The sequence below is a fragment of the Puntigrus tetrazona genome, chromosome 4 (genome assembly GCF_018831695.1).
Source record: "Puntigrus tetrazona isolate hp1 chromosome 4, ASM1883169v1, whole genome shotgun sequence".
In the NCBI taxonomy this organism is placed as follows: domain Eukaryota; kingdom Metazoa; phylum Chordata; class Actinopteri; order Cypriniformes; family Cyprinidae; genus Puntigrus; species Puntigrus tetrazona.
Window position 1 is genome coordinate 17483431 of NC_056702.1, and position 15388 is coordinate 17498818.

At 37.9% G+C, this 15388-nt stretch overlaps 2 protein-coding genes across 4 annotated transcripts in view; one reads left to right on the top strand and one right to left on the bottom strand.

Moving 5' to 3' along the window:
* The first annotated feature begins 2 nt into the window (after nt 1–2).
* Nucleotides 3–6865, top strand: LOC122342653 (trans-L-3-hydroxyproline dehydratase). 3 transcript variants are annotated; one of them, XM_043236627.1, is made up of 8 exons: nt 3–202; nt 1473–1487; nt 2324–2812; nt 2887–3056; nt 3637–3759; nt 3865–4002; nt 4110–4274; nt 6730–6865. In XM_043236627.1, the coding sequence occupies exons 3-7, from the start codon at nt 2332–2334 to the stop codon at nt 4233–4235; spliced, it is 1038 nt and encodes a 345-aa protein (XP_043092562.1). In that variant the 5' UTR covers nt 3–202; nt 1473–1487; nt 2324–2331; the 3' UTR covers nt 4236–4274; nt 6730–6865. The 3 variants fall into 3 exon arrangements, with proteins under 3 accessions (XP_043092562.1, XP_043092561.1, XP_043092563.1); XM_043236626.1 differs by lacking the exon at nt 1473–1487; XM_043236628.1 differs by lacking the exon at nt 3–202 and having other exon boundaries at nt 1468–1487.
* Nucleotides 4830–15388, bottom strand: part of daam1b (dishevelled associated activator of morphogenesis 1b) — a 64087-nt gene continuing 53528 nt past the window's right edge. The window contains 9 exon segments of the mRNA XM_043236625.1: nt 4830–6143; nt 6732–6902; nt 8873–9004; nt 9079–9139; nt 10781–10888; nt 10980–11148; nt 11767–11855; nt 13026–13132; nt 14498–14582. Coding sequence (XP_043092560.1) covers nt 5931–6143; nt 6732–6902; nt 8873–9004; nt 9079–9139; nt 10781–10888; nt 10980–11148; nt 11767–11855; nt 13026–13132; nt 14498–14582 — 1135 coding nt within the window. The 3' untranslated portion in view covers nt 4830–5930.

A 15388-nucleotide genomic window follows, 5' to 3' on the forward strand; every position in this document is an offset into this window, starting at 1 on the left:
CATGAACTTTGAAACAGAACATTAGGCTACAAACATTACAATAACATCTATACAGTGACATATGAAATAGAATTGTTTAGATAGAATAGAACAGTTTGGAGTCATGGTGATGAGATTCAGGGTTAATTTTAGTGTGATAGTGCTGTGCACGTTAGTTTCTCCATCATGTGAATGAAAACGGATCCTTAACAACTCTTCTTATGTGAGTGCATTTATAATCCATCCTTTTTAAAGGTATAAATTAATTTTAAAGGGTGTAAGGATTTGTATTTATTTTTTTAGTCGAAAAGTACTGTAAAATAGGCCTATACCCTATACCCAATACAATAATAATAATGTATAATAATACACTGGTGCAAAAAACCCTACCAGCAATTCTTGGTTCCCGGAAGGTTCTGGGAACTTTAGTCTTTGCTTCCTAAAATGTTCTGGGAGCATTAGTTTTTGGTTCTTATAATCTCCTGTTTTGTTTGGAATTGTGTTGGACATAATTATTTAAATTACATTTAAAAATAGGCAAAATACTTTCATTTCTTACCCTCTTCTCGATTACATACATACACACATATATATATAGGTATGTATATAGGTATATATACCTTATAAAACCAAACAGAATGATAATAAAAACAATCTTCAAACATATTTTTACTGAACTTTAACCAAGTGGATCCCAATCGTGGCTCACAGAAGGTTAATAAAAATAGTGCGTGCTAGTGCAGTCTTTCACTGCATGATTATCAGTCTATTAAAATACATTTAAAATTATCATGACTTCAAGACATGGGGGCAGAAAATGTATATTTATACCCATTACTATAAATACATATATATAGTAATTTATTTCGCCAGCAAAAATAATTTAAAGCTAGGGTGGGCGCAAAATAATTTTTCCAATTCACTAATTTTATGATTGATGTTAAATTTTAAAACAAATAACAGCACCGCCTCTCTTGTAGGTGAGGTAGAGACTGAAATACAGACTGAACGGCAGCTCCAAACACTACGACCACATGTTACACAAACTATAGCTGTCGGCCATAGTTACACAAGTCAGTGTCTCGTTAGCACGGTTTTGATGATCAAGTTAAAGTTGATTACAGTGACACACAGAAGTTTGTCCGTTATTGTTTAAAGCGCAACCGAGCCGCGTAGAAACAACACAGATACTTAAGACCCTGGAGAGCAATAGGGTGGCGGTTTTAATATCGTTGGAATATCTCCCTGTGCTTCTTCAATGTATCCTTTTTTCAGTCTCGCTAAAAAAGGTTGAGGACCACTGAAATACATGTCATTCTCATCCAGGCCACAGAGAGGCGATAAAGAGACGCCGCACAACTTTCCAACTGGAGCTTGGGAAAGTAAAATACTGCAATGTCGTAAAACAAGCAGGTTTTTTAGTTAAACGTTCGAGTTTTTGGGTGGTTTTCTGTTTTAACTAAACGTGTTGTCTTTCTCATCATTTTCAACAGTGTGGAGTTGTGACGGTAAGGTACTTTTTGAATTATCTCTCAAATAATTTCGGTAAAACTAAAGTGAGACACAGGTCTGTCAGCTGTCTTTAAGACTTTTTTTGTATTAGGGTAACGGGTCTGAATGGCGTCTTGTAAGAAAATGTGCTTTTAATGCTTACAAAATGTATGACTTTCAAAAATATGATAATGGTTTAATAAACTATTGGTGTACGACAGCACAAATGCTCAAGGGTGCCTTTTTCCACATACAGTTAAATGTCAATGTTACAAGTTTAATGTCAATGTAGATTCAAAGCAGATCCGTTTGAGCCCTTTTTTCTTCAGTCAAGATCTGATGATAATATTCTGTTTTAGTAAAGATTGGGCGATATTTATTCGAGGATTATAACTAGAATCACACCAAGACCGTACACTTGACCTCCTGATTAATAAGTTGAGATTCACTGTCCATCATACGATTTTATTTGGTCTTTAAATGTTTTTAGCTGTCTTTGTAATCGCCTCTTTGTGAAGTTATTATCTAGGTAGGTTTAAGAAAAGAAAACATTATTATTTGTGCAGATATGTGTCATATTTAGTGATAAATATTAATAACAGTCATTAGAAAAAGGAAAAAAATTAAAGGGAATCTGAATGGGGAAAGTCACCCCGAACTAAACAGAAATGTATCAATATGGAATTATTTAGTTTTAACACCTGGTCATTTTTATTAGCATACATCTGCAATATGTGAAAAATCATTGCATGTTAAATCAAATTGTCATTGATCCACTTTATTGATAATGTTTCAGTTGACTTTCAAGTGTGTTTATGTTGCTGTTTTTTTGCTTGTTTGTTTTTCACTACAGAGTGCTCTATGGAGTTCCCAAAGCTGCCCCCTCACTCGGGCCCTGTGCTCTCAGTAGTGGACATGCACACAGGCGGAGAGCCGCTGCGCATTATCCTGAGCGGCTATCCAGAGGTGAAGGGCGACACCGTCCTTGCCAAACGACGCTACGTGAGAGAGCATCTCGATCACCTCCGCAAAGTGTTGATGTTGGAGCCGCGCGGCCACTACGATATGTACGGAGCCCTGCTGGTCCGAAGTGAGTTAGCAGAGGCTGATCTCGGCGTCTTGTTTATGCACAACGAAGGGTACAGCACCATGTGCGGCCACGCTGTCATTGCTCTCGGGCGCTTTGCGGTGGATTACGGCTTGATTAAAGCGCCCGCTTCACCGGAGACGCAGATAAACATACACTGCCCTTGTGGCTTAGTGAAGGCCTTCACACAGTATTCCAACGGGAGAACCGGAGCTGTCAGATTCCACAGTGTGCCAGCCTTCGCTTTCGCTACAGGTGAGACCATAAAACATTTGCAAGTTCAATTAAAAATACTCCAACCGTTTTCTTTGCCATGCTTGTTTTTCTAGATGTGAGTGTCTCGGTACCGGGATATGGGTCCATTAATGTAGACATCAGTTATGGCGGAGCTCTTTATGCTTTTGTGAGTGCTGAGAAATTTGGATTAGATGTGAAGAAGTCCAAAACCAGAGATCTGGTGGATGCAGCCACTGCTGTGAGCGATGCTGTCAAATCCCAGGTGAATGCTTTTTTTTTTTTTTACTAAAACTAGCTGTGAAATCATTTCTGTTCATTGAACTGACCTGAAATAAAATAGAAATATTACTTAAATAAAAACAAAATCGAAATGTTGCATCAGCAATTAATTGCAGGTTGAAGCTCAGAAACTAAAACTTAGTAGAACTTTAAAAAAAAATAAAGCTGTGAGCGATGATGTCAAATCCCAGGTGAATGCTTTTTTTTTTTTTTTTTTTTTACTAAAACTAGCTGTGAAATCATTTCTGTTCATTGAAATGACGCGAAATAACATAGAAATATTACTTAAATGTAAAAATAAAATTAAAAATGTTGCATCAATTAATTGCAGGTTGAAGCTGAAAAACTAAAAATTAGTAGAACTTTAAACAAATAAAGCTAATTAGGGGAAAAAAAAAACTTTTAAAAATATTTATAACATAACCTTATCTGACTCTTGAGATTTAAAGATTTGTTTGGCAAGTGAAAGAAACATAAACCTACTTGATTCAATATTGTGTTTCACTAATCTGTAATTTGTATGATCATTTGCATAATTGACCGACCTGTTGTAATGACTCTAGGTAAAGCTGTACCATCCAGTCAGCGAGGATCTGGCCTTCCTCTACGGCACAATCCTTACTGACGGCAAAGATGCTTTTTCTGAAGAGCCCACAGCCAATGTGTGTGTGTTTGCTGATGCACAGGTAAAACCAGTTATGAATCCATATACAGCACAACAGAAATGAGGACTGTTCATCCAAATATGAAATGGTTTGATTGGTATTGAGGTTTGTTATATGGGTTGTCAGGTGGACCGAAGCCCTACGGGGTCAGGCGTCACTGCTCGTATTGCTCTTCAGTACCATAAAGGCCTGATCGAACTCAACCAGACCAGACGTTTTGAGAGCGGAGCTACAGGATCAGTGTTTACAGGAAAAGCAATAGAGGTACCTGTACAAAATACAAACCATTTTAGGGTCTAGTTCTGGTAATGTAGTTTTAGTTTAAATATTCTTCCACAAAACCAGTAAACGTAGCTGGTCTGTTGTTGAAGGAGACCACGTGTGGGGACTTCAGGGCTGTGGTAGTGGAGGTCGAAGGTCATGCTCACTACAGCGGCGTGGCCAGCTTCACCCAAGAGACCAATGATCCTCTGAGAGGAGGCTTTCTCCTGCGCTGACCTAACGCTTACAACTGATATTTCTGCTTCTGCTTGCAGGTACAGTGTAAGACAGATTTTCTGAGCTCAAGAGCATATGTGAGTCTTCTGATATAGGCTCTTTACAAAGGAAACCATGATTAGACGTTGAATAAATGTTTGATGACTTATATTGTGTTGATTCACTTTCACTAACTATATATATATATATATATATATGATTTTTGAAGATAAAGTATTTAAGTAGAGGTGAACTGTTGTAAATATCGCAAATGCAGGTTTTGACATTGTAATTGTTAATAATGCCCACCAGGGGACATCATCTGACCACAGGAACAATATGGTGATACTGTTTTTTTTTTTTGCCTGAAAAGGACCGCATAACCGAGACGTATCAAAATGTGATTTATAGGAGTGTGTGGGATTAACGCCTACTTGATGATTTACTTGTGGTGAATTTTTTAAATATATGTATATAGTCGTTTTTAACAAAAAAAAAAGCATCTGATTATTAAACTTCAATTCTTTTCATTATTATTTTTTTTACTTTTTTTGAATTACCATTCACTACAAATCAGATGACACTTAAATTGACAACATCATAGAAAATACTACTCAGATTCTTCTATTTATTCTCTTATGATTCATCTTACAATGGAAGGTTGTGTTTTCCTTAAATTATAAAAGTCCAATGGAGGAAACTTACACTGAAAAGGAAACTTTGTTACACCATACGACTAGGCTGCTGATAAAAAAAAAAAAAAAAAAGGAAGAACGTAAGGGAAGAAGAGTATTGCTTTGATCCAGTTACTTACAGATCATTTTAAATATGAGTACATTTCACATGAAAACTCCTCAAACAGTGAGACCAACACTTGACATCAGAAACTGCATAGAGTCTGTACAATGACCGTCCACAGTGTTTAAGACAACATGGGCTCCAGAGGCCCCTAAAAACACACCTTTTAAAAAAATCATTCCCAGTCTGCCTGTACCGGATATCACAATGCAGTCTTCTTTCTGAAAAAGCATCCCACAGCCCTGGTTATTAATGTCAGTAATATTCCTTTAAAACACTCTATATGTATAAAAAAAAAAAAAAAAAAAAAAAACACCTTTTGTCAAAAGGGCAAAATCCTTTTCTTAAAGGTGTACAGTCACTTTACAGCTTTTTTTCAGTGACCTATGTACAGACACTTGTCATTGAATCTTTAAATAACACCTATTCCCATTTTGAATCGGTCAGAAAAGCAAGAAACGGAGGAGTTCAGATGAGTGACGCTTTAGCATGCCAAGACTCATTTTTTGGCCATTTGTTTGGTTACAGTAAGAAAAAATGGGGTTGACAAGTGAACAAATGAGGCTGAGTTTCTGATTCATATCCAATCAGCAAACCCAGTTATCTCAATCTCTGATAATATCCTGGTGCTCCAGCACTCTTGATAAAGCAAATCATTAAATTAGATTCATTTGGCAGCCGTACTCTTAATTTTTTTGAGAGTCTTTTCTCTCTGCACTTAGACAGGCTTCCCATTACAGTCACATGACGCATGATGAGCTGACCGTCTTTGGGTAAACATGCTTTCCTCCGCTACCCGGGGTTGAGTTTAATCTGAGGAGAGGAGATAATGAGTGTCTTCCAGACATTCACCACCACGGGGAGGTTGTTTGGTTGTAATGAAATGAGTCTCAGTGGTTGGTCTGCTTGACCGCCGTTCAGAAGTTAAGCTTGGTAATTGGACGCTCCCTGCCGGTGTCTGACGTCTGGCTGTTGATGCGTTTGCGATTGCGCTTCATCTTCGACAGATCTTTATCAAAAACCTCTCCAGAACGCAAAGCCGACACCAGGTCGTCAAACTCGCCCCCGTCGTCCTCTCCGTTCTCTTTGGCTTTTCGAGCCTTCTTCTCTTTCTCCCTCTGCTCCTTGAGCTGAAAGACATCAAAAAGACGATGGCAGATTTAGCGGCGAATGGGTGAAGAATAAAGAGATGAGTATTATTGCGTTATGATAGTATTGCAGCAGATGCATCAGATGATTCAGGGTGTGTTCACACTTGTCATGTTTGGTTCAATTAAAACGAACTCCGGTGCGTTTGCTCGGTTAGCGCGCTTCGTTTGAGTAAAGGTCCTGAAGGCAAATGTTTTGCGTATGTTTTTCCCTTATTTTCCATATTTGTCATGCTTTCCTATCAAAATGCACGCTACGGTTCCTCATTTCGTTCAATAACAATAGCTAGCTATTGTTACTAATTTACAATTACAATAACCATATAACTTGGCAACCTACCAAACAATGCCTTCTTTGTTTTGTTTGTGCTATAAATGTTGTAACAGTGTTAAAATCTAATGACAATACACCCATAAGTCCTACGTATCGCGTGATCCTTCAGAAATCATTCTAATATGCTGATGCCTTGATCAGAATATGAGGCTTCTTTTAAAAACAAAAAAAAGTCTTGAATATGTATGGATAAATAAATGATATTGAGATTACTTAATTTCCAAAACTTCACAGACCTGAGCCTCCATTCGTGCCCTGCGCTCCTCCTCTTCTTTGCGTCGGCGCATGTTCTCGTTCTCTTGACGGGCCTCGGAGAAGGACTGCAAGAACTGGTCGAATATCCCAAAGAACTCATCAGGCTGCATCTTATCAGCTTCTTCACCAAAGTGCTTGACGGCCTTGAAGAACTGGAGAACAGAAGCGCTGCTCATATGAAAGCCATTTCAGAGTAATGACATGAACATGAATACTTCAACATTCTGTGTGTACTATTTTTATTTTTTATAGCTATAAATTACTGGTTTGGTATTGTAATATTAATAAATTGCTCCATGATGCAGCTGAGACACAATTGTCAGTTTAAAAAAAAGATAGTAAAATTACCATAAAAATTGTAAGATGATAATACGATAAATATGATGCATAAATGTATTCATTAATTTTCTTGAAACGGAACAATGTTGCTAAATAACGTTACTGTGTTGTTGTGTCATTTACAGCATAGTTTGCTACAACAATATTCAATTTGTCAAAGAATTAGATTTTACTATGCATTCATAATAATATTATATAAAAAAATATATATATAAAGAATGTTTTACAGTGCAAAGAAAGTGTAGACCAGGAGGAACGACAAACTGTAGTGAAAGCAGACGGTAGCATAAACTCTGGGGGTCTAATGAACTTCTGGTAAGTGAAGTAACTGAAGTGTGTGACGCACTGCTAGTTATCCGGTCACCGGTAGCCGAGCATAAAGTGGTCTTGTTAACCCAGATTTCTCCAGTGACTGATTACAGCCTAAACACAGGGGACTGGAGTCTTGCCATGGCACTGCTGCTGCCTCGTGCCGTCTCACCACAGGGGAGGAGGCCTAGTCTTCCCACAATGCCTTTGATGTGTCTTTATCACTGCCATATGGAACGGCTCCTCCATGGGCCTGTATGTGTCTGAGCCAAGGGGCATATTTTTATTTCTCCTTTGCCCTGCTTTTATATCTCCTCTTATCTGTCTCAGACTTCAGACAGGAGGCCTAGGTTGGGTTGGAGATACATCATAGTGCATGTGGCGTGTTATTGTGCATTTATGTGCAGGTCCTCTCTGTTAAGCCATGTGCATTAAAATGCTATATGCATAGGGGACATGCAGTTTTACCTGACAGCATTCTAAAGAAAAAGGCTAAAATAAAAAAAAATAAGTATTTTGGCATAACCTATTAAAATTATTCATTAGAAAAAATATTTTAACAAGTAATGAAAAAAAAAGTTTTATTAATATTTGAAAGAGAGAAAAAAAACAATACCATAAAGAGGACCCCTGTGTACTATAAAGTTAGGTCGGTAACACTTAAAATATCTAATAATTTGCTGTGGTGGTATTAACAAATAATTTTCTGTGATTTAAACAAATCTGAAAAACAAAAAATATTAAATTATAAAACTAAAATATGAAATAAGCTTAAGTGTACAATTACTAAAACAAAAAACTAAAATTTAAACAATAATCTAACAAAATCAAAAGACATATATTAATAAATATTATTATAGTATATAACTAATACCAAAATAACAGTTAGTTTAGGTTATAAAATGTTGTGACGTGATTTAATAATTTATCATATTTATTAAACAATATCTTTATGTATTAAATACTATATCATATAAATATAAAGCCAACATTAACACAAAGAGTAGGCTACATTTCTAACTTAAACGTGGGCTTTCCCTTTTATGAGAGATTTTAACATTCGAAACATTCACGATCCTGTATTAAAATCCCAGTATCGTGAATTTGACGCACAGTGCCTTTTAAAAACCACGTAAAAAGAAAACCATGACATTTTATATACCCATTTCCCCTCACACGACTGAAAGATACTGTATATCGTGTGTGTTAACAACTGCCTGCCTCCCTTTGCACAGATGGACCTCTCGAAAGCAATAAGAGTTATATATTCAGCTCCCTTCTCTGTGTCCTGAGGGGCCCCCAGAGGCCAGTGAAAGTGCCAGGGTCGCTACATAGGAAGCGTTCACAGCGAGAGGTTGAAGGTCAGCTCCTGCACGCGGCAGGACGTCCAGCCTGTTTCTCCAGCTGGGCACCAGGATGTGCATCTTAAAAGACACGCACTCAAACAAACAAATGCAGTCCGACACGCACTCACCAGTTCTTTGGCCTCGCTGAGGGAGTCCTCGACATCAGAGAAGCTGAAACTAGCCACTGTGATGAACTGGCTGACCACCGACACAAACTTATCTCCGTACTCCTGAGGACGCTTCTTCTGGAATTCTAGCTCCTGCGCGAGAGACAGAAACTGTGTATACGATTCGCTTTTGAGCCTGAAAAAGGAAGGAAACATGCAGCACTTACGCTCTCTACGCTCCTCAAGCCACTGCGAAGGTGATTGATCTCCTTCTCCAGTTCAGTCATGCTTGAAAAGACACAATCAGAGATTAGACTCATTTTGTGTCTAAACAAGAAAGCATTTCTACAGTAGATTGGGGTAAACTTTCACACTTTGGAAATGAAGCTGAGAAGTTATATAAAAACTTTATTTAGTCAGTCTACTGCAAAATCTGTAACAAAGGGGTACAGAAATATGTTATAAAAAATTGGCAATTAGTTTAATTTCAAGTAAAAAAAAAAATAATAATAATAATAGTAATTTCACACTTCCATTCTAAATTCCTATTTTACTGCACATTTTTCTTATTTTTAGCTAAATAAATTCAATACTAAGAACATCTGAATGTTGTGAAACAATTGGAATTTTTTTTTTATATTTAACTATTGAATATAATTTGTATTTAATAGTTAAAATATGAGAGAAAGCTGGTAACTGGCATATTTGCAGCATTTCTTTTATACACTTTTTTTGTTTCATTTTCCATAAATGTATTGTACTTGTCATATTAGATTTCAAAACGGCTACAATTAAATGTTAATGCATTTAATTAACTAACAATAAGCAATACATTTGTTACATTATTTATTTGTCTTTCTTAATGTTGGTACATAAAACAAGTTAAATTATATATATTTTTTAAATATATGGCCAACAAAAATAACAAAAATCCCCACATGCCATGCAGCCTGACCGTTTTTAGCCTTTTACCCAAACAGGTCACACTGATAAGAAGCACAGATACGCCTGAGAGGGGTCTATCTGAACTTTAACCCCCGTGACAGCGCTAAAGTGACTCCATTAGTCAGATGCTGCATATAATGCTTATAAACGACTCCGTTTCGAGCCGAGCTATTCTTAGCTACACAAATGACCTCAGCAGGACCGACAGCCGCTTGTCTTCAATCTGTGCAGCCTTTACTCCTCCCTCCACACAAAAAGCCTATTGTAACAGACTGAACCATCAACGTACACACAGAGACACGATTACGGCAAAACCTGTCCGCTCTCGCCGACCGGCCAGTCAGACTCACTGTACCTTGCGACCCTGGAACATATTTTTATTTGCTGAATAAACGACACTGGACTTACAGAGCGAGTCAAACAAACAGGATCCTTTATTTCATTCTTTCGACCCGCTCAAATGAGATCACGGTCTTGTGACTTCACTTTGTCGACCGAGCATGATTACATTAGTCTCGCCGGCGGGACTAAAAAGTATTTTAGCGGCCTTTCTACTGTATACACTTGAATCGTCCCGTTAAGGCAGTGACACAAAATTAGAAACCATTTTCTAAAGGGCGAGAGTGTCACAAGCGTATCGCTCACAATTTGGCCCAAATATGCTGGCGCGCACTTCACAGCGGCACGCAGATCTCCGGAGGTCATCGAGTGGAGCTCTCTCAGCTCCGGCGGCATGCATGCACCCAGGAGCCAGGAGAGGCGAGGGCCCCATTTCCTCCAGCTATAATTTAGGGTTTCGCTCTGCATATGTGAGTAACCAAAAGCTTGTATGACCCACAGCATGGATTTAAGCCCAGCGGTGGGCGGGAGTGACACCGCAAAAACTATTTCCAAAATCCATTTAGCACAAGTAGACCCTGAAGGCCTGTAAATCGCGAAGCTGACGATAGAAGCGCACACCAGCAACCCCGCAGATATACCTACTTTACTTTTGCAGCTTCAGGCACGTTCTGCAGCTCCTCGGAGAAGATCATGACTTTGGAGTACTTCTTCTCCAAAATGGTAATCAGGTAGTGTAGGAGAGTGATGTTCCTGCAGTGGGACAAGGACCACGTTAAATGCGTGAATGGAAAAGCTGGAAGTGATGATGGGCTTTGTTTGGTTTTTATTCGCATCTTCTCACTTGTCGATGCTGGACTTGGTGTCTGCAATCTTGTTGAGTGAGGAGATTTTGAAGCCGTAAGCGTTGCCTCTCTGTCCTTTGTTCATGTAGTTGCCGAATGCCAGCACCACCTCCAGCAGCTGCTTGAGATTTCTGCTGTGCAGCACCTCTTTTGAGGCCTTGGACAGCGCTGGAAGGGAAACACAGCGTCACACAAAGAAAAAAAAAAAGAGGCCTTAAATGTTGATGAACTATACTGTAATAATACTGCGATCATTATCACTAGCAAATTTAAGCAGTATAATAGTCTAATTGTTATTATAATGTAATATTGAATATTGTGAAATATTATTACAATTTCAAACAATTTTCTATATCAATATACTTAAAAATGAAATTTATTTCTGTGATGGCAAAGCTGACTTACTCCAGTATTCACATGATCCTTCATTCTAATGCAATAAATTGGTGCTCATTTATTAATAATGGTTCTTATTACTAGTTTTGGCTGATTAATATTTTTGTGGAAGCATTATTTCAGAATTCTTTGATGAATAGAGATGTCAATGTTTTACCGTCATATCAATTTATATATATTTTCTAAATATATATATATATATATATATATATATATATATATATATATATATATATTGTTTATTGAGCAGCAAATTAGATATACAATGATAATCCTTATATACTAAAGATGGTAAATAATCTAATAAATGTAAAATTCTACTGTTGTAATCCTTATATACGAAAGATGGTAAAATCTAATGTTTTGAAAATGTTTTGAAAATACTCGAACCTTCAACTTTAGGTTTAATTTCTGCAATCCTCTCAGCAAACTTCTTTTTGAAGTACAAAGACTGCAATCTCTGCTGGTAATGGTTTATTCTGTGTGAAGGACAAAGAAAGAGGTTTGGGCCAGGGAAAGAGAGTACATTAAAAATATAAAAGCAAGCTCCATTAAAAGGATTGCATGCTATATATCACCCATAATAGATTCTAAATGAGCGGTAGAGATTTATTGTCTCGCATGTGACACAATAAAACGCACATGATCTGTATACACAGCATTAATGGTTCCACTGAATAAAAAGCAAACAGCCTGAAACACACATCTGAATCTGACGCTGCTGTTGCATTCAGCACTCTCGTGTTGGGGACAATCACCATGGTAACCGCACTTGCCAAGGACCCAAACACAGCCTTGGAGACTAAAATCGGACAACCCAGTCGATTTCTTGGAAAGATTTGTCTTCCATCCTCTATACTCAAAACACATCAGCCACAGTGGAGTCAAAAAAAAAAAAAAAAAAACTCACTAGGGTCTCATAAACAGAGGAAGAAAAAGCAAGCAAGCCAAGGCACCTGTGCTTTGTTTGGCTAAGCTACTCCGCTAGAAAGCTGCATATGTACGATAAGATAGTACTTATTTAGTTACAGAAAATATTGATGCTGAATGGGATCCTCAGCCTGACCAGATCAATGTGTCACCCAGGATTCATAACCCGCTTCCTTCCTTCCTACAGGAAATCGCATTTACTTTGCGAGCGTGTGGAAAAACGAAACAGATCCGAATAAGTCACTGTACAGCGGTGGGTGGCCTTCACGGATGAGGTATTCCTTACATACAACGTACTCAGCCAACATCATGAAATCCACTGTGTGGGACTGCGGAGGTGAACAGCACGGCGCTCATCACGGTGCCAAGATGAAATCAAGATCCAAGCCAATCAGCGATGGGACTTATGGGTAGTGTGTCAGGTTAAGGGTTTTAAAGATCCTTATTAAAAAAAAGTCTACCTTTTTAGAAAGTGGGGAGCCTTTTTTTTTTTTCAAATCGACGTAGACTAACTTAGTTAAGTAACTTAGTTAGGCCATTACATTTATCTAATTAAATAAATCTCCTCATGATAAAGGTGGAGTTGTGAGAAAGGAAAAAGTGAATCAAATTAGGGTCCATTTACACTCGTGATGCATGCTTCTTTTTACTCGAGATGCATCACAATGGTCAAAGACTTGTGAGTGTCTACGTACGCCAACAAATAAGACCTGTCCTACCTGCTCATTTCATAAAGGAAACGGTCTGCCTTTGCCATGCGGTCCAACTCATGTTTGTGCTCCTCTAGGAGGTCCACGTCACACTTCTCCGGGATAAACTTGAGCATCTGGAGCAGCGAAGAAAACACCATCAATGACAATAGCACTAATGACAGAGACTCATCCATAACCTGGAGTTATTTTGGAGTTATTTCTTATTTTGGAAGACTATTGCTGCTTTAACGGTAAAAAAGTAACTTGGTAGTAAATGTAACTTCGTTTTTTAGCTCACAATTGCAACTTTATATCTCATAATGGTTTATTTCTAGTCACTGCAACTCAATAGCTCACTGCTGTGATTATATCCCTCATGATTCTGACCTTAATTTTGATTTCATATCTTACGATTGTCACTTGATGTATTATTTCAATTACAAGTTTTCCCTAACTGCATCTTTATGACTCACAATAGTGATTTTATCCCTCATAATAGCTCACAATTGCATATTTTTCCACAATTATGCCTTTATATCTTCAATTAGCAGTTTATATCATATTTTACTATTTTCCATAATTGCAACTTTATGGCTCACAATCGCATTATTGCAAAGGAACACTACCCTACAAAAGTTTGTAAACACCTTAGAAAAGTAGGGTTTTGGACAATATTGGCATAAATCCTTTTCAATTTGTGATAATTTTGCACCGATAAGGACCAACACAAACTACGAAAACATATTTTACTACATAAACAGTTGGAAAAAACGTAGATTTTCGATTTATCAAAATGTTTACCATTAGCAGCTATTACAGCTCTGCATAATCTTGGCATCCGAGCTGTCCGATTAATCAAACACCGACTTCATATATATCTCCAAGCCTCCTGAAGGATTGCCCGAAGTTGATCCACACTGGTTGGACACTTTTACAGACCAACGTAGATGTATTACCATTATTATGTAATCAAAATGAAAATGATTATTGCTATTATTATTATTACGATTTTTGACAAATGTAACCTGGATCTCATAATTGCGATTTTATATCTCATAAATTATGACTTTTTTCCAAATTGTTTATTTTCAATGATTGACTATGTTTCCCAACAAGTCATTTTTCTTCCCATATTTTCAATTTCATTGCGCAATTAGGATTATGCAGCTTGCAATATGCATTTTAAATCATGTATTTTTCCCCCATAATTGCTACTTTGTTTCTCACAACTGCGACTTTCTATCTAACAATTATGGCTTTTTCCCTTAATTGTGTTTATTTCCCCATAACTTGGCATCTCACAATTGCTGCTTTTCCCCCCATAATTGCAACTGCGACTTTCACAGCTGGTATTTTACTGTATAAATATGACAGTTTGTCCATAACCATGACTTTACATCTCACAGCGTGACCCTTTCCCTTATATTAAACTTTTTACATATTTTTTTGCATGAATGCTTTTCCTTCTGTCCCTCGCATTCCCGTCAGTCCGCACTCACCTGCTCCAGCATGTCCTTGGGCAGATCTTCCTGTTCGTCCATAGTCAGAATAGCCCTCTTTATTTCCTCATTGGAAAGTTTCAATCTGAAACACAAGCACAGGATGTACAGATCAAGCAGACTGGGACAAATAAAGTCATTTGAAATGAATTCATAAAGAAATCCGAGTGATAGATCCACATCAGCAGAAAAGTCAGTGAACTGTAATTAATCACACCGAGAAAAGGAAATTGCTGGGAAATTCCTCCGCTTGCATAAATTTTCCTTTGGCATATAGTATAAATAAATTAGTGTATGTTATTTAGAAGAGCTATTAATCTTGAGGCCCAATGTTGAACCCGAGTGTTTGTTCCAGTTACCAAGAATTTCCTGGCTAACACTATATATCATTACTGCAGCGAAGAAGTGATATTATCGCATGACTCATATAAGTTAACCCAGCATTTGCCTGCTTTAAATAATCTGTGATCATCGCTGGTTGGGTCTCAACAGCAACATGACATTTGTGGTTAGTTTGTCGTATGAGAGTTCCTGGCCTTTCCACCAATTTGTTTGAGCTATAAATGACGAGCAAGTCAAACAAGCTGAAAATCTAGGGAAGAGAAACATCTTCCTCCTGTAATTGAAGGTGCTGGCAGATCTTCTTAGCGGCCCTCCGACAGAGACGGTCAAACCCGCCCAAAGTAGAATCAATCAGTCCGGCCCACCCTCCGAGATTTCATACCGATGATACGGAGTCGCATCTGATCCAGAGATAGCTGCGTGCGGACTTCAGGCCAAGAAGAACAGGTGTTTAACGGGTCTGAGATCAGCGTTGGAGAGAAGCCCTCGTTCCCCAGCCAGGATCCAACCACAGCGGCGACGTGAAACACGGCCAGAGCTCTTTCCATG

Bases quoted from the DNA above. Each gene is read 5' to 3' on its own strand.
- LOC122342653 (XM_043236627.1), top strand. From the start codon at position 2,332: ATGGAGTTCCCAAAGCTGCCCCCTCACTCGGGCCCTGTGCTCTCAGTA. The intron at 2,813-2,886 runs GTGAGACCATAA...TTGTTTTTCTAG, and splicing joins AGCCTTCGCTTTCGCTACAG to ATGTGAGTGTCTCGGTACCG. The intron at 4,003-4,109 runs GTACCTGTACAA...CTGTTGTTGAAG, and splicing joins TTACAGGAAAAGCAATAGAG to GAGACCACGTGTGGGGACTT.